General features: G+C 41.8%; 1 protein-coding gene across 14 annotated transcripts in view; it reads left to right on the top strand.

The window, feature by feature from the left end:
* The window catches only part of DOCK7 (dedicator of cytokinesis 7), a 96,022-nt gene that overhangs the window by 49,231 nt on the left and 23,407 nt on the right, over positions 1-23,384 (top strand). For 5 of the 14 annotated variants that reach the window (XM_032696887.1, XM_032696886.1, XM_032696885.1 and 2 more), the window contains exons 15-30: positions 4,182-4,299; positions 5,066-5,136; positions 5,919-6,057; positions 6,242-6,343; positions 6,610-6,696; positions 7,449-7,680; positions 9,009-9,173; positions 10,443-10,612; positions 14,323-14,415; positions 15,587-15,676; positions 16,696-16,791; positions 16,888-17,028; positions 17,173-17,286; positions 18,321-18,491; positions 19,234-19,373; positions 22,872-23,041. In XM_032696887.1, the coding sequence (XP_032552778.1) occupies positions 4,182-4,299; positions 5,066-5,136; positions 5,919-6,057; positions 6,242-6,343; positions 6,610-6,696; positions 7,449-7,680; positions 9,009-9,173; positions 10,443-10,612; positions 14,323-14,415; positions 15,587-15,676; positions 16,696-16,791; positions 16,888-17,028; positions 17,173-17,286; positions 18,321-18,491; positions 19,234-19,373; positions 22,872-23,041 (2,099 nt within the window). Of the gene's footprint in view, positions 1-4,181; positions 4,300-5,065; positions 5,137-5,918; positions 6,058-6,241; positions 6,344-6,609; positions 6,697-7,448; positions 7,681-9,008; positions 9,174-10,442; positions 10,613-14,322; positions 14,416-15,586; positions 15,677-16,695; positions 16,792-16,887; positions 17,029-17,172; positions 17,287-18,320; positions 18,492-19,233; positions 19,374-21,906; positions 22,000-22,871; positions 23,042-23,384 lie in introns of those variants that run through there. The other 9 variants (XM_032696890.1, XM_032696889.1, XM_032696891.1 and 6 more) reach the window with 4 other exon arrangements.

The raw sequence follows: 23,384 nt of genomic DNA, 5'->3' as shown, positions 1-23,384 counted from the left end.
CTCTGCATGGAAACATGGATGTTTTTTGAGTAGTATTGCAGTGTGAGTGAAAGGTATTTCTCTTTCTGGAATCACTCCTAGCAATCCAAGAAATCAAAAGCAATCCATGTATAATATAGTCTGTACTTGGGAGAGCTTTTAGGTAGCTAGATTTTTGTATGTTTAGTAATTCTTCCCCTGGACTTTTTGTTGTTCATGTACAAATGCATGTATGATATGAAGCATCCACAGAAAAAATATTTTTAAAATGAAGTTGTTGTCTAATATGTTGAACTTCCTGTGTGTTGAAGGGTTTATAATAATACAGGTAACATCCCCACTCATAATTAAATACTGTGAAAGTATTTTAGATCTCAAGTTAATTGCTGGAGAATATTTTGTATTGGATCAGACTTATTGGAGTATCTGAAATATAGAAAAATAGCAGGAGCATGGAGATCATCAGGCCCAACTTTGGGGAGAATGGGGATTTCTTAAAAGAGAATTTTCTGGCATGATAAGCATTTAGGTTGCCCAGACTGTAGAATTTCTACAATTAGCTTGGAAGTACTTAAGTGGCTTTGGTTTTATGGGGTTTCAGATTAATAATTTTCTGTTGTTTTAACTGTTTCTTGCCAGAAGTCTGTCTAGTTTGTTTTAAATAGTTTTGAATTCTTCCTAACCCCATCACCCCCCAAAAATCCTTATTCTTGGCTTAGTCGTTAGAAAAACATAGGAAGTTACTCAAGAAATAGCAGCTGGAGAACAGACATTTAACCAGGTTTACAGCTTGAGGAGCTCCTGCATGTCCCATGTGCTGCTTGTGCTGCTCGGATGTGACACTACCCTTTAGAAAGGTTTGTTTTCCAGAGGGGAAAGATAGTCAAAATGCTCTGATGTCAAATATTAAAAATTACAATTAGCTGCCAAGCACTTTTCCATATTAATGCCAGGGCCAATGAAGTCAGGCAGTGAAAAGCTCACTACAAAACATCACCTTTAGATGTCACAACAGTCACAGAGTCCATAAGGAAACCAGGACATAGGAAAGCAGAGAGGGGAAAAGCTTCTGGCATGATTAAACCATAAGAGTCAGGAGCTGTGGAAACCCTAAGGGATAATCCTGCCTCTGAAGGCTGTTAGCTCAGTCAGGGAAAGATGTATATAACAAACATGATCCTGGAGATCCTTCGTGCACCTGGGTGACCCTGATTAAATGGGCTTTAAATGATTTTTATAGTAGGAATAAAGCAAAGCAAAAGGTCTCTGGGTTTTACTGAAAAGGGAAATTTTCATGATAGTTAGGAATTCCCTCTAAAGAGTTAGGATCAGCTCTTAATGTTTTAATACCTTTATGATGGATTTTGCAAGATGGCTGCAATCACATTACATAAATATTTAGAGGAGTGCCTGGTGCCATTATTTCCGTGGCTTGGGAAGCCTTTGCACTGTAGCAATTCATTTTATGGAAGTAGAAGTACTTTGAGATCTGTTTGAGATAATAGGGTAAGCTTTGCATATATTTTGCATAGCATTTTAATAAAGGCTCCAGACACAAGTCCTTGGGTTTAAAGCTCCTCACTGAAGCTTTTATTGGTAGAAATCAAGACATTTCTAACGTTCCTGTCAGTGTTTCAGTCCTCAGTCCCTTTCCATGGCTCCTGTAACTGTGCTTAGACAGGAAAATCTGTGACTTTTGCCTGTGTAGAGTAGACGATAGGCTGGGAGAGCTGGAGATGTTCAGGCTGGAGAAGAGAAGGCTCCAGGGAGACCTTAGAGCACCTTCCAGTGCCTAAAGGGGCTCCAAGAGAGCTGGAGAGGGACTTTGGACAAGGGCCTGCAGGGACAGGACAAGGGGGAATGGATCCCACTCCCACTGAATTGTCTCCTTCCCTCCCAGCAACCAAGCCCTGACAGAAGAACTGCAAGCTTGGCTTAGGCTCAGCATAAATCAGTCCAAGCATAAGACTGCCTTTAATATAGGGATCCTGTAGCCTGGCTTCACAAATACCTTAAATCCTTCTCTTAAGTGCTAATAATACTTAATAAAAGTTTTATGAGCAAGGTACATTTTAGAGTAAATTTTCATACCCATTTTCATTTTAAAAAGAACATCAAGGAGCAAATGTATTCATGCCAGAACAAAGTAATTTAGGAGAGTCACAAAAATGGCACAGGCCCCCTCTGAAATAGTACTAGAGCGTTGATTAGGCAAAGTGACCAGTGGGGATGGGATTCAAAAACTTAATTCACCATGAAGGACTTGAGAGGGAAGGAATTCCCACATGCCAACTAAGCATATTCCTCTACCTGGAGGGGTGAAGCAGAGGTTCATAGCCCTGCCCTGTATATCTGTCTGGAGCTGTACAGCTGGACTGCTCTTAGGGAATTCCATAGGACCAGCGTTAGCCCATGTCTGTATAGATGGGTCTGTCCATGGCTATTGGGGAGCAAATGGAGTTGCTGTCAGAACCAAGTCCTTGGGTGGGATTCATTGGCCAAAAAATTGACATCTGATGCCATTTCAGACAGCTTAGGGCAGCCCCTCTTTCCAGCTGCTCCTCCAGGAGGGTCCCACCTCTAGCCCAGTGCATGCATTTTGGATACCCATGGCATCTAAAAAGGGACCAGGTACCTTCACTGAGTTACCACACTCCTGAGAATCCAAAAAAGAGTATCTTTGTTTTCAGCCTCCTGTTGCCAGCACTCCACAGCAGCTGCTTTATTGTACCTTAAATGTTGTCCTGCTGTGCTGCTCACTTCGCTTTTCTGTACCCATCTGTTGTTTTCTGTCTCTCTGGGACAAGCAACAGTTGGAAACTACTTAAAAATTGTGTTCAGATCCACGGAATAGTTCCCAGAGGGGGACAGCAGGGAAAGGGACCTCCTTTTCCTTTTACCCTACAAACCAGGGGTATTAAAGACCTGGTTCTTCAGTGTTTGGGTAAAATGCAACGTGCCAGTTGTTTATCCCTGGCAGATAAAGGCAGCACATGAGTAGGCAGTGTGAGCATCCCTCTTGGATCCTGTGGTTGGAGCTATAGGAGCCAGGATGTCCAAGGGGGAATGATGCTGGTGGGGTGAGCAGGGCTATGTGGGAGATGGATTAGGGATTTCCAGGCTCTTTTAGAGGTGTATAATAATGCATATATTTTTGCTTGTTTGGGGGCTAAAGAACTTACATTTCCTTTGAATAACTGAGTGTTGAGTGGAAAAGTTTTGGGGCTGTTGTCTTTTTTACTTTAAAAGAATATGCAAGGGACTTTCTCCAGGTCTAAATTATATGCTTATAAGGCAGGTGGGGACTTACAGTGGACAGTTTTGCTAATGAAGTGTGAATCCAACTTTCACCTTCTTGTCAAAGACTCAGTAGGTCTCAGAGGATGGAAAATACTGCAGAATTTTGCATCTCATCACTGTTCAAGTAATCACAGACTTGAAGAAACAGAGCTGAAAGGGGTTTCCAAAGTGTGTCCCCTGCCCAGTGAAGGGGGCTTGTCTATAAACCCATCTGGAGGGGTGTCTGCCTCACCTCTCCTCAGAAACTACCAGAAAATGGAGGTTTCACACCCTCCTAGGCAATTTGTTCTACCGCTTAACTCTCCTTAGAGCCAGAACATTTTCCCTCGTGTCTATCCTAAATCTCCTGTGCTGCAATTTCCTCCCATTACATCCTGCCACGTTCCCTGTGGATGTGATGAGCACTTTATTACTTTGGTCTCTGAAGCAGTTCTTTAGATACCTGGGAGTGTTGTCATTACCTGAAGCTACAGATACCTATTTAGTTTAATCCATTTTCAGAGGAGAAATGTAACCTGGAGTCATCATGATGTCAAGAGATTTAAAAAAAAAAGAAAAAAAGGACAGACCACAAGGAGGGGGATATGTAAGAGAAACCAGCTGCTTTGTATTGAGCAAATAAATACCTCTCAGTAGTTTTATATATGAACAATCATGTTTTATTTCCACCTGAACTTCTGATATTGTAGAATCACTGGGAAATTTTTATGTATTTTTCAAGTGCCTTTCTAAACAGGAACTATTTCAAAATAGGATGAGAGTTTAAAATTATGTCTTTTGATGTCTGAAATAAGGGGTCAAAACCTTCATTTTGACTCTCTGAGTATTTCCACAGGGGTTTAAATAACAGCATTAATAAATGTCTGAACCCTCTCATCACTTGATGCCTTTGTGTCTTGCAGGAATCTACTTTATGTCTATCCACAGAGCCTTAACTTTGCCAACCGCCAAGGATCTGCCAGGAATATCACTGTAAAAGTCCAGTTCATGTATGGAGAGGACCCAAGCAATGCCATGCCGGTGAGGGAAGTACATTGTGCTCTATGTAGAAGGCAGAGTACACGCTGAAGTCATAAAACCCCTGTGTTAAAGAAAACCTCACTGAAATACATTTCAAAATTACAAGTTTGGAGGAGTATAAAATTACAATACTCCAGAGCAAAGAGTACATTTGTAGAGAGTTTGCAAAGTAGCTGGAATTTTAACCTGAGATTCTTTACTGTGAGGGTGGTGAGGCCCTGGCACAGATTGCCCAGAGAAACTGTGGCTGCCCCATCCCTGGAAGTGTCCAAGGCCAGGTGGGACAGGGCTTGGAGCAAGCTAGTCTAGTGGAAGGTGTCCCTTCCCATGGCAGGAGGTGGAACTGGATGAGCTTTAAGGTCCATTCCAACCAAAAGCATTCTGTGATTTTAGGATTCTGTGTTTGCAGTGGACACCCCTTGTGTTTGGAACAGCATCTTTGCATCCATGCCAAGAAAATTAAAGGTGACAGACTTGTGGCCAGGGCCAGAAGTGATCCACACTCAGTGAGGGTCTGTGGGAGGTGGTTGCATTCGTCAGTTCTTCAGCCATATCTGTGTGCAAGTGTCACTGGGGTTATTAAAACTGTGACTCGTCCGTGACTAAGTAAAACATTGCCTATAAGTGAAGGGGCAGGAAACAAGCAGATGTAGCTGTACAGATGCACACACTGGTAAATGGAGCTATAAATGTCTCTGCAGGACTATGGAACACATTCTTGGCACAGTTTTATAGGGAGATTTCTGTGTTTTTTCTCTTTTTGCAGGTCATCTTTGGCAAATCCAGCTGTCCTGAATTTTCCAAAGAAGCATACACAGCAGTAGTGTATCACAACAGGTAAAAACACATGACAGCTTGGGAAATGGCATGGCCCCATGTGGAAAGTGTGACTCCACCCAAGGGAAGCTTTACCAGTGTGGAAGTGAAGTAACTCACCAGTGACTCTCAGTGTTCATAATTTATCAATGAGTGCCTGGACAGCACTCACAATGACTACAGTGTCAGTTGATGCTGTTCTGAGAATTTTGTGACTACTGGGAGCCAAAGTCTTTGTGTACAAACCAGCATTGTGTGATCCTGAGCACGTAGCCCAGCTCAGCAGATGGTCTGAGTACAACTCCTGGTTAGTAGTCAGGAAGATTTATGTTATAAACTTATGTTAGCATGTGCTTGTTGTTTTGCTGGAGCCTTTTAAACTTCAGTTACAAATAGAAACTACTTGGTCTTGAAAATAATTCCATTGCAATTGGAGTGAGGACTCCTGAATCCAGCAGGAACGTGTTAATGGGTTTTGTAGCTGTGCCAGGGAGAGGTGTACCACCAAGAAGAGACTCCTGTCCTGCAGGTTGGGGCTGTGGCAGTCTCGCCCTTGAGAGCGGAGTTTATTGAGCAGTGTGGTTCAGGGTGCCTATGTGAGGAGGGGGCTGCTGCCTATTTGTTGTGTACTAGAAGTTTTTCCAGCCCTTGGTGACTAGAAAGTGAAGTTCTAATCCCTTGGGATAGTCCATATACTCCCTTCCCTCCAGATTCTTTAACTCAAGGGATTCGGTCCCAAGCATAAGGTAGTAAACCACTCTGTTTGTATGGATGACTCAGATGAGGCTCTGCTCTCTGTACAGATCACCTGATTTTCACGAGGAAATCAAGATCAAGCTTCCAGCCACTCTGACAGATCACCACCACCTGCTTTTTACTTTCTACCATGTCAGTTGTCAACAAAAACAAAACACACCCCTGGAGACTCCAGTCGGATACACTGTAAGTGTCTTTCAATCCTTGTTTTTCAGCACAGGTTATATTCAAATGCATTCGTGGGCAGTTTTTTTAATATCACTGTCAACTCATATCCCACTGTAGAATTTGAGTGTTTGGCAGTGAAGCCTGCAAAGTTCCAGAAAACCTTAAGAAATGTGTTGGTTTTGTTAATTCCCTCTCATTACAGTGGATACCGATGCTTCAAAATGGGCGGTTAAAGACGGGTCAGTTCTGCCTCCCTGTTTCACTGGAAAAACCACCACAGGCTTATTCAGTCCTTTCTCCAGAGGTGAGTTCATGTTCCTGCTGAAAAGCAGCAGAATACAGGGGTTAAAAAGTGAGAGGATGTATGTGTACATATTTATGTGTGTGCATATGTATTTTCAACTCTTGGGTTATTTATTTATTAAATACTGTTTAGGCAGCTGTGTGTGCTTGTGTGTGGGCACATGTGTGATCTGGAAAAAAAAAAAGGGAAGAAATGGCAATTTCAAATAGAAAAGCCTTAGTTCTGCTTTCTGTCGAGTCCTCACTTATTCTTTTATCAACCTGCAGGTTCCACTCCCTGGGATGAAGTGGGTGGATAACCACAAAGGGGTTTTCAACGTAGAAGTTGTTGCTGTGTCATCCCTTCACACTCAGGTAGATTTTAAGAGCAGTCATTGTCATAGAAGAGTTTGATAGTTTTTTGACAGTTGAAACACTGTCAAAGTTGATGCTGTGGAGGGTGTAATAATCACTTGTAGTGAAATTACAATCTCATTTTCAGTTCTGAGCCAGCAGACCTGTTTTTCCACATTCGGCTGTGAGTATATTTGAGAAGTTCTGCTTAAAAATATGAGGAGTTTGGCCATAATTCACAAAGGGTGAATGGCCAACAGTGTTTTCAGGCCTAGCTGTTGTGTTTAATAAAACAACTCTAACATACAGCCCAGACATATGTTTTCTTGTTTTTCCTTTTCCCCTCTGCCTCTTGTTTCTCCCTGTATTTTCCATCTGTCTTTGATCCAAAAAGAAAGATGACAATCACTTTGTCTAATAATTTAAACTTTTTTTTAATTAATTCCCAGTTTGTCATTTGGATGGGTTTTTTGTGTCTTATTTGTGCTGTACGTAGTAATGTGATTTTAGTGCATTTTTTGTCTGTTTTTATAAGGATATACAGTCTGTGGGTACTCTAGTTTGCCCTGATAACTTCTGAACTAGAATTAGAATTAAATTAAGTTAGATATGTGGGCAAATCCCTCAGAGATGTTGAGTTTCTGCTAATTTTGCGAGATTTAATGGCCAGATAGAAAAATGAGAGTGAGAATACATCCATGAGGTACAAATCCATAGAAACTGGAACTAGTTTTGGAGCTTCTTGCTGATTATTGGCTTCTTGCTTGTTGTAGGACCCTTATCTTGACAAGTTCTTTGCACTTGTCCATGCTCTGGATGAGCACATGTTCCCTGTGCGAATAGGAGACATGAGAATTATGGAAAACAACTTGGAAAATGAACTGAAGAGCAGCATTTCAGCTTTAAATTCCTCTCAACTGGAGCCGGTAGTGCGATTTCTTCATCTCCTGCTTGACAAACTGATCCTTCTGGTAGTAAGACCTCCTGTCATTGCAGGCCAAATAGGTATTTTATTTAAGTTTTATAGAGAATTACATCGCTGAAAGTTTGACACTTCCAATTTTATCATATTTATGTAGAAATAAAAAAGTCCATTTTTATGCTTTATTTTAATGCCACTAATATACCATGTGTCTTCCAAATAAAACATTCTGGCACCCAAATCTGTAGTGATGTACACAGGAGCAATATTTAATATAAAGTTTCCGAGAGTGATTGGTAATTCTGATGTCCAAGTTGAGACACCAGAAAGGAGCCTGGTTTTCAGGAGTTTGATGCTCAGCATGTTTCTAGCACTGGAGCCTGTTAAGGTGTCTCTCTCCTGACAATCAGAAATTAAGCACTGCAGCCTTACTAGTCACCTTGGAAAATCTGGAAGTAGGTAAGATAAGAAGATACAGAGGCTGCATATTCCTGCAGATCTTGTGGATCTGATACTGTCAGCATGAATATTCCCTCCTTTTGCTCCCTGTTTTTGTACTGCTCTGACTGTACAAAATATCTCAAGTTAAAGTCAGGGTTAGATCTTTAGTATTTAAAATAGCAGGTTTTGCTGATTTTTTTGGTAGGAAACCTGAGTTTGGACATGATGGAATATAAGTATCTAAAACTGCTTAAAAATGCTTGTGAAAATATTTCCTTAAATACAGCAATTATTTATTAATTTTGTCTTTCTGGGGAAGAATTTTGTTTGAACTTTTACTTTATATTTTAAAACTCTTTTGCTCTTCCAGTGTTCTGTATTGGTTTATTTTGTTTGTGTGGAGCATTGAGGACATTAGCAACATCATTTTTTTTTAAATAAGGTTTACAGTCTTCAGCTACTTCATCCTTAATCTGTTTAGAATAGATTCCTGTGCTTGTTTTCAGGACAGATTTTTTTCATGTAGAAAAAAATGAAGATTTCTCATTTTCTCATGCAGATTTCTGTGCTTGTTTTTAGAACAATTTTTTTTTTTCCAAACCAGAATGGAATAGTTCTTTTTGATCCAGTTAGTGTTTTGGCTTAGGCTTAAATGGAGGAAATATTTAACTGAGAAAAGGATAAGCAAAAACATGATCTTATTACCATTGCATTTGGTTACCAATGTTGGGCTGATTCCAGAAATCGACCTAAATATATTAAATTTGTTATTAATATAATCACCTGTTCTCCTGTCAGGCTCTTTAATACATCTGGTTCAAACACCAGGTTCAGTTTCAGATGAGAAATGCTTACTAGACTCTAACAAGCTCCACCGTTTCTCCTTTAGAAGGTGGACAAAAGGCACATTTGGGATTTTCTTGTGGGTCCTGCTGCAATCTAAAACAAACTCCTCACTTATTGCTTGCAGTTAACCTGGGCCAAGCGTCTTTTGAAGCGATGGCATCGATCATAAACAGACTTCACAAGAACTTGGATGGAAACCAGGACCAGCATGGCAGGAACAGCCTTCTTGCTTCCTATATTTATTATGTTTTTCGCCTACCCAATACCTATCCCAACTCACCATCACCAGGTACCTCTGTTTTTCGTTTTATTTCAAGTCCCACTTTGTTAAAAGAAAGCAGAAAGTGTTTGCTGGCCGGTGCTCCTGAGCTCCAACTGCATGTCTGGTTGCCTGCCAAGCCCTGTTATTAATTTTCTCTGTGATCCAGTGTAGCCCTTTAAAAGATGAGTTTAATTACTGTTAGTCGTGTCAGAGATTTACCTATCTGATTATTTTAAATAACAGTGTCACTGCTGAAAGACTGTGAATTATGGCAAAATACTTGCTTTTTAGTTTTGTTCTGTAGCAGGTGAGTCAGAGTTGGTGCACTCTTGGCCTGTCACGTTTCCCAGTTTCCTTCACTAGTACTTTATGCTTTTATCCAGTTCCAGCAAAAGTTTAAACACTGGCAAAGGAGTGTGAAATACTTGTCTGAGCATAGGAGGGAAACAAATTAGTTCCAGCCCTGCTGAGAACAAGGGATATATCTGCATGGGAAAGAGGTACTGTGAGTGACAGGCACAGAAAACCAGACCTTGGAAGGATTGTTGTGCAGAGTGAGGAACCTCTCAGAGGCATTGGGAAGGTTTTGCACTTAAAACTGTGCCCAGTCCTTTGGTGGGTTTCGAGTCTGAGGTCTGGATAATATCCCTTTAGCTAAAGACGTAACTCACCTCCTGCCTAAATCCTCAGGGAGCTTCCTGCTTCTCAGAGATCAGTGGATAAAATAGCTTTTTATGCCCATCCTGTTCTGCCTTTGAGAACTGGGCAGGGGAGAATCACAGAATCACAGAATATGTGAGTTGTAATGGACCCACATGGATCAGCAAGTCCAACCCTCAGCCCTGCACAGGCCCATCCCCAAGAGTCACACCAGCTGCCCCAGAGGATCATTGAAGTGTTCCTTGAGCTCTGTCAGCCTTGGTGCTGTGCCCACTGCCCTGGGGAGCCTGTTCAGTGCTCACCCTCTGGGGGAAGAACCTTTTTCTAAGATCCAACCTAAACCTGCCCTGACACAACTTCAGGCCATTCCCTGGGGTCCTCTCCCTGGTCCCCCAGAGCAGAGATCAGTACCTGCTTCTCTTCCCCTCCCAAGGAAGCTGTAACTGCAATGAGGTCTCCCCTCAGTCTCCTCTTCTCCAGCTGAACACACCGAGTGACCTCAGCACCTTCCCCTCAGTGGGAAGGCATAGGGGAGAATTCTTTACAGGCTGGTTATCCAAAGGGTTTGCTGTGTGAGTCAGGTGTGAAGCAGCCTGGGATCAGGGATGGATGGACTAACAGGATGCTCCTGTGCAGGTCCTGGTGGCCTGGGGGGATCAGTGCATTATGCTACCATGGCTCGATCCGCTGTGAGACCGGCGAGCCTGAACCTGAACCGGTCCCGGAGCCTCAGCAACAGCAACCCCGACATCTCGGGGACCCCGACATCGCCGGACGACGAGGTTCGTTCCATCATCGGCACCAAGGTACGTGAGCGTGGCTGGAGAGCCACGGGAGCTTCACCACCTCTTATTTCATCCTCAAAGAAATAACAGGGAATGTTTTGTGATTTTTTTTCCTGTGAAAAATGTCCTGGTAGTCCCTTCCTAGACCTTTCGTCTCGGTTGCTGATGACACTCCTGAAACTCCACTCCTTGAAAATAGTTGCTGATCTCTCTGACTTGTTGGACCCATCTTGGAGTGTTGCTGCCACAAGCATGGTGCCTGGGGACAAAAGTCCTTCTGGACTTGTTTCCCCTAGGAATGGATTTACTGCCTCACTTTTTGCATGACCAGCAGCCAAATCCTGTGCCCAACTTTGTTTTGTCTCCCTAAACCTTGCACTCTGTGACTCCACTCTTATCTCCCAACCCAAATCTCTTTCTCTTCCTCTGCGTTCAGCACTGATGACTGCTCAGATTTCTCTACTCCTCATGTCCAGAACAGGTATCTTGCACACAGCAGGAATATTCCTGGTCCCTGCATGGCCTGGAGGAGATTTGGGATGGTTGGTGAGAGCCACAGTTTGGGCAACTGAGCTAAGTGTGAGTTTATGGTGTGCCAACTCTGCTCCCACACCAAAAAGTAACTTTCCAGTGTGGATTCAGAGCATCCAGCATAGTCAGACCCTGGCTCTTAAGGACTTTAGTATATCCATTTCCTGCAGAAGACCCTGGCTCTCCTGGTGGCTTCTAGTTATGTATGACTGCCACAGTCCAAACCTGAGCCCAAAGTAGGTGAGATGAGCCAGCACAAAGCAGTGTTGGTAATTCTTTCCCCTGAGAGCAGTGTCTTAGCTGCTTTGGGGTTCTCTTTTTCTTTTTTTTTTACCTTCAAACTGTGATAACTTTGTCATGATGAGTCTATTTCCCACCTCTGAGCCTTCACTCTTCCCACACAGGGGAATTCCTGAGCCCTTTCAAGGAGCTGTTAGGATCCTTTGGAAGATCAGTGGGCAAGTTTGTTACTAAAGCCATTAGTCTGACCAGGCAGGCTTGGCTTGGCTGGTCCTAGGTTTTACAAGAGCAAGAAAAACAGTTTCTCAAAGAGGTTAACAAATTTAAATTAATAACAACATCATTTGCTGACCAAATAAGAGGCTGAAGAATTGTGGGTAGGCAAATTATTATTTCTTACATCAAAGTCTAGACTTAGAAGTCTTGAAATATTTTAAAGACCACTTCAGTATCTTGCTAATTAAACAAGCCTGACCTTTTGTGAAATGCCATAGGCACTGGTGTGCATATGGAATTTACCCAGGCTATCAGAAGTTTAACGTGTGCTGGCTTAGTGAATAATGTCACCATACAAAATGAAGAGAGATTTTCTTCTAGAGATGAACTCCAGGCTTTAAAGAAAAACCTGTTCTGTGGGTAACTGTTGAGGGGAAAATTTCCTTTAGGGTAGTCTGAGCATCAAGAATTAACCTTAGTCAGACTATACAGACTTTTGGTTGAGTATAATTGTTTCTGCTTTTAATAAGCAAAAATAAGACACTTCTTGAGATGTTGAAATGAGTAAAAGGGTGCAAAAATTCCTTTTGTTTCTCCAAGTAATGCCTTAAGCACACATACCCAAATAAGGAACCTGCACTTCAAATTACCATCTATCACAGGAGGTTTTCTGCTTTAAAACAACTTGAACAGTGGTTTTTTGTCATTTGAGGGAAGTCTTCAGAGTCTGGTCTTGTATCAGTTTTTATTCTAATGTAAGATATTTATAGGTTTGCTATATGTGCTTAAAGTGTCCCTTATCAGCTTCTTACTTAATTTTGAAAACCCTTAACAGGGTTTGATAGATTTCTGTTGATTTTCATAGCAGAGGTAGGTTTTAGAAGTCTGTCACTTGTTTTGCCTTTGTTTGTGAATTGAAGCCATGTAAATTTTATTCTGTACTAAAGTAAATTTATTAAGTGTCTAAAAAGACCTGTGGTGAGATTTTGTCGTTGAAATGTTGGAGATGTGCTGGGAAAAAACAGAAAACATTGTGGAGCTTCATTGCTCTGACAGTGGATTTTCACAGATGTGTGCTGTGTTCCTGCACAGATCCAGCTGCAAGTTGAACCCAAGGGACAGAACAGACTTTAACAGCAGCTTTGTGAACTTTTAAGTGACTCTCCCAAGCAATAAGAAGCTCTCATAGTCTTTTATTTTCCAAAGAGGAAAGAGTCTTTCCCTTTCCAGATTTTTACAAAATGACTTCTGCTTCTGCAAACACAGTATATGTTTAATGTTATCCTCAGAAGCAGAGTGACATGATAAGAAATCCTGGGAGCAGAAATATGAGGGGGATAACGGCATTTTTAAAATTAAACTTGATTTCACAAAGCATGAGCTTAGTTCAGCATTCTGCAAAGTCCTTTCGACTTTAAATCACTGTGAGCAAAATAAAGCATGTTTATGGGTCTGAGCAGGGCACAGAGCTTTGATTTATTTCTGCCAAAAAGTAATTGAGATTAAAACACTCTTCTTATGTGTTCAGTATTTTTTTTATTGGACATCTTAAGCAAAATTACAGCATTGCTGAGCTCTGCCTAGAGGATGGCTCACTGGATTAATGGTTTGAATCCCAGGTTACAGCTCTCACACTGAGTTCAACCTTGAGGTGGATTTTAGTTTGCTGGGAGAAATAGATTAGGCTGGGTGGACTTTGCAGCTGGTGATAATCACTGTGGTGAAATGGGCTGCACCTTTGCTTCATATATTGGGAAAAAGCCCTAAGTTGGCACAGAAATTAGGATGAAAGCTCTCACTCAGGTGAGGGTTGTCAAAAATCAGTGTGTGTGATTCATAAGAAATCGTCTCTGTCAGAGCTGGTTCCTGGGACCCGAGAATGTCCACTGCATTCCTCTGAGTGTTTCTGACTCGGGAGCAGCCTCAGTGACAACACAAATTTAAGTGTTTCCTTTTCTTCTTTCTGAGTGCCTTGAGAGCAGAAAAGAGCAGAGAGGAGGGATCCACAGTAATTTTGCCCACATGATCCATTGCAAGGGTAGAATTTGGAGTAAAAGCTAGATTGAGCAGGAGGATTTTTCAAATATTTTGCTTGGCAAAGCAGGTTGGTTCCAGAAAAGGTATGTGCTTTTTCCTCTCTTTGCCACGGTGCCCGGAGGAAATACCTGAGTGTTCATGTGAAATCCTGTCCATGGGGTTATTCTGCCAGCAGTGCTGGATTTTCACTCCACGAATAGGAAACTGTGTGAGGGTTGACAATCAGCCTCTTCAAAGTTTCTCAGCATTTCTGTAAGAGTAGTAGAGTTTATAAACTGTGGGCTACCCTAAAGGTGCTGGAAACATCAGAGAGCACCCTTTGCAGTTTTCACATCTGAGCATCAGTTTTCCTCTGTCACACTGTAAATCTTGGCTGGCTGCATGAGAATGTGTTTAAACTGATCAAAGGAAAAACGGGATTTTTCAGGAGGAGGATAGTTTTTGAATGTCAGTCATTACAGATAGGACAGGTTGGACCAGAGCTGTTGACAGTATTAATGTGGTGTATGTATGTGAGAGATAAAATCATCCTCTGGACTAAAATGTCTTGACAGGCACCTGAGAATTCAGGCTGCTCTCACAGTTCTAATTGCTGATGTGTTTGCTGTGTACCCACTTTGATTGCTTTTAAGGACTAAACTTTGACTACTGTATGGCAACATGTAATATTTCTTTCCTTTCCCAACTGCTTTCTATTACATGCCCAGGGTTTAGACCGCTCCAATTCCTGGGTAAACACTGGTGGTCCAAAAGCAGCCCCATGGGGATCCAACCCCAGCCCATGTGCAGAGTCAACACAGGTGGTGTCTTCGGTAGAGGTTTTTCTGGCTTTGTTTTCCGTGATGTTTCCCTGTAGAATATCTTCCTTTCAGTGTATATTCCAGTTTTGGTGGTTTGTTTTTGTTTTGTTTTGTTAATAATTATTTATTTGAAAACTTTTGAGTTTGATTTATAAATTAGCATCTTCTCTCCCACCACTCCACCACACTGCATGAAAAACCTCCAATCGCGTGAATGTGTCCCCTTCTTTCATTTCAGTGGTTGCTGGTCTGTGAAATGTAAATGCTGTGACTGCTTTTGTTTTCTTTTCTCTCTCTCACACTAGTTTCAGCTTCAGGTGGAGCACATTTCTAAGTGGGAACATTAATCACAGCTTCATAGTTTTGTCCGTTTGCCATTTCTTTTGATGTCGTGAACCATCTTGCCATTTTCATCAAGCATTTAGTGCTCATCGTCCAGTAATCCTTCATGACTGTTTGAGTGGAATATTGTGAACCAAAATTGATTATCACATGTCAAATTCTCTCTTAAAACATGTAAATTTGAGCTTCTGGAGCCAGTGACTTACTAGGGCCAACTGTATCTGTTCTGTGTTGCAAAGTATGAAAACTTCACGGCAGCTTCAGTCAGAAAAAGTTGATTTAGCCCCCGTTGCCTGCTGCTCTCCACTGCATGGTTGCCTTGAACGTACCTCTCAACTGTACCTCCTGTCCAGTTTATCAGCCTTCCCAAAACATTTAGTCTGAGTTCACTTGCTCTTATGGCAAATTATTTCCATCAGGAACACAACTTCAGTAATTTTCTCCTTCCCTGTGCCAGCTGCAGCATTGCTGTGGGGTAAATCCCCCTGCTCTTGGCCTCTGGTAGATTGAGAGGTATGGGCTGAAATTCCAGGTATTACCTTCCTGATGCATGTTGATAAAATACAATGATGGAAAAGTTTCATGCTTTGCAGCATTGTCTTTGTGCACAAGAACATGCAGTTATTTAAATAATCTGAAAAACAGATTGTCATTTTGTTTAAGTCCAACCTGTAAGTGAATAAGAGTTTGAGAATGCTTAAAAAGGTGTAAAGGCAGTAAAAGCCTACAGTTGGAACAGTGTTTTTTTTGTGCCTTGTCCTTGAGCTGCAAAACCCATCCACGGCAAACTTTAATGTCCTGTCATCATTCATTCATCTCCACTCCGTAGGCTACGGATCGAAGTTGTAATCGTATGTCTTCGCACACTGAGACGTCAAGTTTCTTACAAACATTAACAGGACGATTACCAACTAAAAAGGTAGATTTCAGTGAAGACAATTGATATTGTGGGGCAGGGAGGTCAAGTAATTCTGAAAACATGATGCAATCTATTCTTTTATTTACAGCCCAATTTTTTTTTTCCCCCGAGGTCATTAGGAACTGCTGGTGCTTAACACCTCTGAATATCCAGGCTGAGTGATTATTTGGAGTTGAGTTGGGAAGAATTAAATGACCAGGAGTAGCTTGTCTGATTTAATGTCCGTAGTGTTTGGAGCCAGTTTATTACTGGCTTTCAAAAAATATGAACAGCAGTGTCTAGACATGTAAATGATGCATTTTGTGTGTAAAATGATAATGTACTGGATAGCCAGAGTTAGGGGTGTGCGCTGAGCTCAGTTATACAGGTGTGAATCCAGAGGGACCAGAAAGGGAATGGGAGTCACTTTGAAAGTGAACTCCCTTAGAGGAGATGCGATCCTTCTAAAACAATGTCAGAAAGGGAAAATGCTTGAGTTTTTGTGTAATGAGAATGTGGCCACTGCCACTGTCCAGTCTGTGGGTTGGTTGTCCCGAGAAAAGAAATCAAAAAGCTGTTTGAGCCCCATGTTTCTTTCTTACTGTTTCAAGTCCTTTCTCACAGTAAATCTACATCTTTGTACAAATCGCTTTATATGTCCACTTTTTACTCCTTTTTCCTGCGAAAATCAGACCAGGCAGAAAGGTAGACTTTTTAAACTAAACTAATTTGAGCACCAAACTTTTTTTTATTTAATTATTATTTTTTGAGGGTGGGTGGAAAATTCGTTTGACACTTGAAATTCAATTCTGGAGCGAGACTCTGTGAAACGTTTCTCACATCACGTCATAACCTCATCCCTCATCGTTAGCTGGGGATTTCTTTAAGGAGTGCCACCACTGCTGTCATGTTCCAGTTATTTAGTTTGCTTAACTCATTGTTTGCCATACTCCCCATGGACCGTGCTGACATTTCTCATGTGGACTGTGTTGTGAGCTGTTCTGGAGGCTTGGGCTAACTATGGGTTTGAATCTGTGTAGCTTTTCCACGAGGAATTGGCCCTACAGTGGGTTGTGTGCAGTGGGAGCGTGCGGGAGGCAGCCCTGCAGCAGGCCTGGTTCTTCTTCGAGCTAATGGTGAGCAAACTGCAAACCCCTCCTCATGCTTTACAGCTCCTAGTTTTAAACAGAAATGGCAACAAACTGGCTCTGCTGTAATTTATATTCCTGTAGGTGAAGAGCATGGTGCATCATTTGTATTTTGCTGACAAACTGGATGCGCCAAGGAAGAATCGTTTCCCCGAGCGTTTCATGGATGATGTAACTGCCTTGGTCAGCACAATTTCTGGTGATATAGTCTCTCGCTTTCAGAAGGTAATGGCAAACAATTAAACTGAGCCCAGCTCAGGGCTCGGGCACCAGCCCTCCCGAGTGTTGTTTGGTGGTACCTTGACCAGGAATGGTTTGAAAACACACAGTGTTCTTCATTTTCTTTCCCATTTTTCTCCTTCCCTCTAGGACACAGAAATGGTCGAACGGCTCAACACCAGTCTTGCATTTTTCCTCAATGACCTGCTGTCTATCATGGACAGAGGATTTGTTTTTTCTCTTATCAAGACCTGCTGCAAACAGGTGAATGCAGATAAACATTATGATTTAACTGTGAACCATAGCATAGCCTGTTACTCTTAACTTTCTTTGGACAGCCGGTAAAATATGGGCACAGAATTCTGCTATTCAGGTCTTTTTAGAGCAAGCAAGGCATTCTCAGAGGTGATTTAGGGTTTAGGCCTCTCTGATTACACTCTTAAATGTGAATTAGGAGTCACTCCCTTGAGTGAATGGACACGCAGCAGGAAGGAAGAATTACTCCCTTTGCTCACCACGTTCATAGTAATTGAATCAAAAATTAGTGGGAGCTCAGAGTGTCGTGGTTTGTTAGCGGGTCTCTCAAGGACACGGTGACCCTGTATGATCATATTGATCACCAAGCTCCTCTTCCACCCTTTGGGGGATGCAAGGTCTCCTCCCACACAAGGTGGGCTCTTTATTTGCAGTGTGACAGGGAAAATCACCCTGAACCACAAAATTTTGTTTGACTACAAACATCTGTGCTGACACTGTGTACAGAGGAGATAACGAGGTATCAGTGGGACTAAGCTTAGAGTAATTTTTGCTGCAGTCTAAAATATTTATGTCAAGAGCAAGAACAGGAATAGCATTTGAGCTTCCTGCCTACAGTATATATACTATATAGTTTATCAGCCAACCTGCATCTTTGACCTGTTAATGCATCACACTGTGATCCTGCTTCTCACAAGTACCTGCTGAAATCAATAGGATGTGGGTATCACAGAATCACAGAGTGGTTTGGGTTGGAAGGGACCCTAAAGATCATCTAGTTGGAACTCCCCAATATGTGAAATACATAGTTCTTCATTTGCTTATGTAAATATGAGTGTTATATACAGTCAACTGAGGTATGTGTCATTGAAATTTAATCTGTAGCACAAAGAAGTGGTGTGGATGTGACCATTTAATGATACCAAGCTCTTAATTTCTTGCTTTGGAAGTGTTCTTGGGGAGCAGCAGTGGAACAGGGGGCTCACCTTTCATTTATACTCTTGTTTGGTGCTAACTGCAGTGCTATGGGCTAAACTTTCCAGGTGTCTTCAAAGCTGTATTCCCTAACAAATCCCAGTAACCTGGCATCTTTGAAGCTGGACTTCCTTCGCATCATTTGCAGCCATGAGCATTATGTCACCTTGAATTTACCCTGCAGCTTACTCACACCGCCTGCATCCCCATCACCATCTGTGTCTTCAGCGACTTCTCAGGTACTCTGGGACCAGGTTCTTTGTGAGAATACAAGCTGAGCTTGGTGCTGAGACTAAAATCATATGAGACAGTTGTATCACCTGTATTTTCAGCCCCTCTTGCTCATATTTTTGGAGGTGTTTATCTAGAAATTAGTTTTTCCTGCCACGTAGGTTTTGATTTCTTTTGAGCTTTTATTTTTGAAAAAAGATTGCCCATATCCTTGTCCTGGTAGTGACCACACACTGTCCTTAGGGACCTGGTCGCCTCTTTATATTAGACAAACATAAATGAGACTTTAAAGAAAATGCTTTGTCCAGTGTTACTCTTTTCTGGAAACATAAGGGTCTTCTGAGCTCATTGTAGCTTAGTACTGGCCTACTCAGAAAAAGTAATTTCAATTAGTGTGTCATTCAAATGGATTAATTAGTTGCAAAATCACATAAACTAAATCAAATTAAAGGCTTCTTCAGCCTGAATAAGAGCATCCCTGAGTTAAAAGTTTAACTAATCCACTTTTAAAGGTTACTTGTCTTAACTTCCCTAAGGCCTGCTCTGAGGGGAAAGCAATAACAACAAACTGAATTAATAGAAGGGTTAATGAGCTGGGATGTAATGGAAGTAGATGAGCCTAACTCCAAACAAAAACGGGAAGAGGTAGTTTATGTGAGACTGTCTTTGATTCTGAAAACTGCTTTTAATGTATTCCATAAGTTTTGACTCTGTGTTCACAATGCAATTTCTGAAACTTGAATTTTTCAGAGTTCTGGGTTCTCCACAAATGTCCAAGACCAGAAGATTGCAAATATGTTTGAACTGTCTGTGCCTTTCCGCCAGCAGCATTACTTGGCCGGGCTCGTGCTGACAGAACTGGCTGTCATTTTAGATCCTGATGCAGAAGGGTAAATCTTTACATTTTTTTTTTTCCAAAGACTTTTCTGTCATTCCAAGCAAATGGTGGGTTCAAAGGAAGTACTGGCATAGCCAGAATTTATTTGAATTTGCAAACTATGATAAAAAAACAGTTCTTAAAGAATCCTCTTCTTTCTCCTTGCCTCTCGTGTTTCTTGCTTCCTTATCCCTGACTGTAAACATGATTTCAGTCACATTTTTCCAGCTGAGAAGGGAAAAAGGTTCCTGCTGGAGCCCCCAGCTGCCACCAGGGCACTGCTGGATCTCTAAAAGGAAAATAGCTTTTCTCAACTGTAACAAGAAAATAATTTTCAGCATTTAGGAAGCCTCTGTTGCTGGTGGTTTTAAATGTTACAATATATTTCGCCTGTGGTTCTGCCAGCTCTTTTTAACCATAAATTATGCATTGATGAGGCCCCTGTGGGTTACATAAATAGACAAATAAAGTCAAGCATGCAGAGTTTGTCAGTGACTTGCCTGGCTTGTGCAGCAAATAATTTTCTGAAGTAGCCCATAGCCTGTAGTCCTGACATCCAGTCTGTTCCTGTGTTATTTAGGGCTGTATTCTGCCTTGCCTCTTTAAAATAGGTTGCAATGGAAATTATTGATTGCTTCCACAGCTCTAAGTTCTCTCACAGGCATTCTTCTCAAGGTGGACTCAGAAATATCAGCCGAGTCGACAAATGCTGATGATTCATGGTTAATTCTACCCCTTTACCAAGAGGTCTTGGGAGTTAAACATTCATTCTGTTTCCTCTTGGAGAAGAAAGTGATGCCATAAATTAGAATATTTTCCTGTATATATACATAACACACTGCAGTCCCATTTGTTTGGTCTGAAATGGAAAAAGCAGCAAATCTTTACCCACCTACACAGTCTGCAGAAATCCTTTTTGTGCCATATGGAGCATCCTGCTTAGAAATCAGGTGCTGTTCTCTGACCATGTTTGCCCTTGCTCTTCACAAACTTTCTGTTTTCATCTACCTGTCTGTTCTCTATCTACTTACCAAGCACTTATACCTGGCCCAGGGTAGTAATTTCTGCCCAGTTGCACAAATGAACTTGCAGGTGTCCACTGGGGAGACAACTCCTCTCTCAAACCTTATTTAGCCAGGAAGAGCCCCTGATACCATCTGCATATGCATTTTGATCAAAGCTCCTGAATTTTGGGGGAGACATATACCTGTAATACATTTATTTTTTATTGTTTTCCAGAATAACTTGTAGTTTCAAGTCTGTTGACTTCTCAAGCTTCAACTCTCTCCGTTTGCCCTGATAGATCTGTCATGTAAAGTAAACCGAGTCTGTTCAGATCTACTCTTCCCTTGCCTGTGGAGACTTTTAACAGTCCTACAGTATCATCAGCAGAGAATTCAAACTTGCCTTCCATAAAATGTTTTGGCCACCATTGGAAAAAGCCCAGAATTGCTACCAGTTCATTTTCCTGCAGCAGGAGTGGAGAGGGATGTCCATCTAGTGGCTTATTGTGTTACAGATCTACCTTAGGTCTTGATAAGTGATCTAGATTAAATGTGTTCAGTTTTTGGTCTTTTTGCTCTATTAGCAAGATATATTAAGTTGTAGCTCATTTTATAAGAACTCTTTGGATTGAGTTGGACAGAAAAGGTGTCAGTACCCTGGTCCCTGAAGGTGTATGTTGGATGGATCCTTCTGTGTGAGGGGCTGTGCAGTGACAAGGTACAGTACAGTCCTCCAGAGCATATTTGACTGAAAAACAGGACAAACAGAACATGCAGGTGAAGGAATCTGTGGACTGGGACAGGTGCAGAGAGTGAGTCCAAGCAGCTGGGCCCTGATCAGGTTGTCTCTGCAAACACTGCAGGGGTGCTTTGGTATTGACTCACAGTGCCCACATTGCCCATCTTGGCTGATGTTCCAGAAGTGAGAAGACCAGAATTTGGCCCTCAGTGACGAAGTCAGTTTTCCAGGTGTACGTGGGTGTTAACAGGAATTCAGGCCAGGGCTGAGATAACACAGGGGATGGTGGGAGGGTGGCAAGATCAACTCATTGCATTATCAACCAGGAAGGTCAGTGGTCTGGATTTCCTCCTATCCACTATGGATCAATCCACCATGGTGCCTGCTCTGTTATGGAAAAGTGACAGAGAAATCCATGTATCCTTAGGTTTGAATTATGCTGAGTTGGCTTGGATGTGTTTTCCCTATCTGCAGTTCCATGGCCTGCAGGATAGTTTCCCTTGAATTTTTAGGAACACAAATGCCACTCCCTCAAAATAATACAAAGACTTTTCTTTATCGTTAATCTGAAGGAAGCAGTCACTTAAATAAGCATTTCCTTCCTAGTTGTTAAAGGTCTCACGAATTACACAAACAAGCAGTTGTAGGATCTCATTATGGCTTGATTAAAAGCCACAGGGAAGATGTGCAGCTCCAATAGCTCATGTCCTCCCAGGTTGTACTGGTGTCTTGGAGTCACTTTAAACCCACAATAACCCAGTCAAAGCCTCTCTTTTTAACCAGAACTCAACTCTACTTTTCAGGTAAAGTGGATACTGCCTGAAATTCAGCACTTGTTTTAATACCTCAGGTCTGAACACTGCAGCTTATGTTTTGCTAATGCCTAATGTTCGAGCTTCCTTGGCTGCTTCGTGCATGGGGTAAAGTGTCTTCTTGGCCTGGTTTGCCTACAGAAGCAAATAGCTATAGAGATAACTTGCTGTTTGCTCTGGGAGAGTTTTGCTCTGTGTGGTGACTGAGGGGATTGAAAGGAGCAGAGCGAGTCCTTGAGAGATTCAGGGGAGTTTTTGTGTTTTGAAGCCACAAGCACTGAGCAGGGTCACATACACCCTGCAGAAGGGGCTGGTGCTTGGGCCCTGCCAGTGTTTGCATCTGAATAAGGAAGAAGGCCATTTTTTGCTGTTTTTCCTTCTACCCCTCCTTTTCTTTGACACTATTTGTTCAGAATTATGAAACTGTAGCCTACTGTTTTGGTTCAGTAATTGCATGGGGGGGTCAGGGAGCTGAAGCAGAAACTTCCTGATCATTTGATTAAAGCTATGTTCTGGTTTAGGAGGATTTGTCTTTCTTTAAATGGTGTTAAGTAGAAACTAAAAACACAACAGATAGTTTTACTAAACCCACTGTCCTCTCAAGTCTCTCTCCCTGTTTTCCATATTCCCTAAGTTCTCCTGATGGTCTTTTGTAGACTCGATGCTTCAGCATAGCAGTAGCTGGGGCTTTGGTTTTTTATGGAAAATATGAGAGTGTTCATGTTATATTGGGTGTGCATTCCATAAGATATTTTTGTCTATTTTATATGGCGCAGTGAAAAACCAGACAGACATCTGTAAAATATGGGGGAGAGCAAAAAACACGTGTAGTGGCAGTTCACGTGAAGTTAAAAATAAAAACCAGGATTTTTTCCTTTTTGAAGCCCCTTAGTTACAAAATATAGTTTGCTTTGAAGATACTAACTAATCTGCATGACCCAACTCTCTTTTAACAGTTTATTTGGATTGCATAAGAAAGTCATCAATATGGTACACAATTTGCTGTCCAGTCACGACTCGGATCCCCGGTATGCTGACCCGCAGGTAAAGGCCCGGGTGGCAATGCTGTATCTACCTCTGATTGGAGTGATCATGGAAACAGTGCCTCAGCTCTATGACTTTACAGGTATTTTACATCCTTTGCTTTGAGTATCTGTTCATCTGCTCACAAGGCTTGAGTGTTTGTGTTCTAAAACTGAACTACAAACTCCTTTACTTTTCGATGAGATTGCTTCTGAATTCTCACTTTGATATGTTTCCACATCCATTTCCTAAAATGCACTTACAAAATGTGTCTTCAATGACTGTTAACATTCGAAAGTTACATTTGCCCACCTGCTTGTATGAAGAGAAAAACCAGCAGTGCATTTTGTTTTATGCCTGGCTGGCTACCGTATACTCATAGTAAGCCTCCCTCCATGTCTCTGACCTGCTTAAAAAGTCATCCAGCGTACTGTCCAATTCTCATA

This window comes from Chiroxiphia lanceolata, chromosome 9 (genome assembly GCF_009829145.1).
Source record: "Chiroxiphia lanceolata isolate bChiLan1 chromosome 9, bChiLan1.pri, whole genome shotgun sequence".
In the NCBI taxonomy this organism is placed as follows: Eukaryota; Metazoa; Chordata; class Aves; order Passeriformes; family Pipridae; genus Chiroxiphia; species Chiroxiphia lanceolata.
The sequence above is the reverse complement of the archived record's forward strand: the minus strand, read 5'-3'. Positions and strand labels throughout refer to the sequence as shown.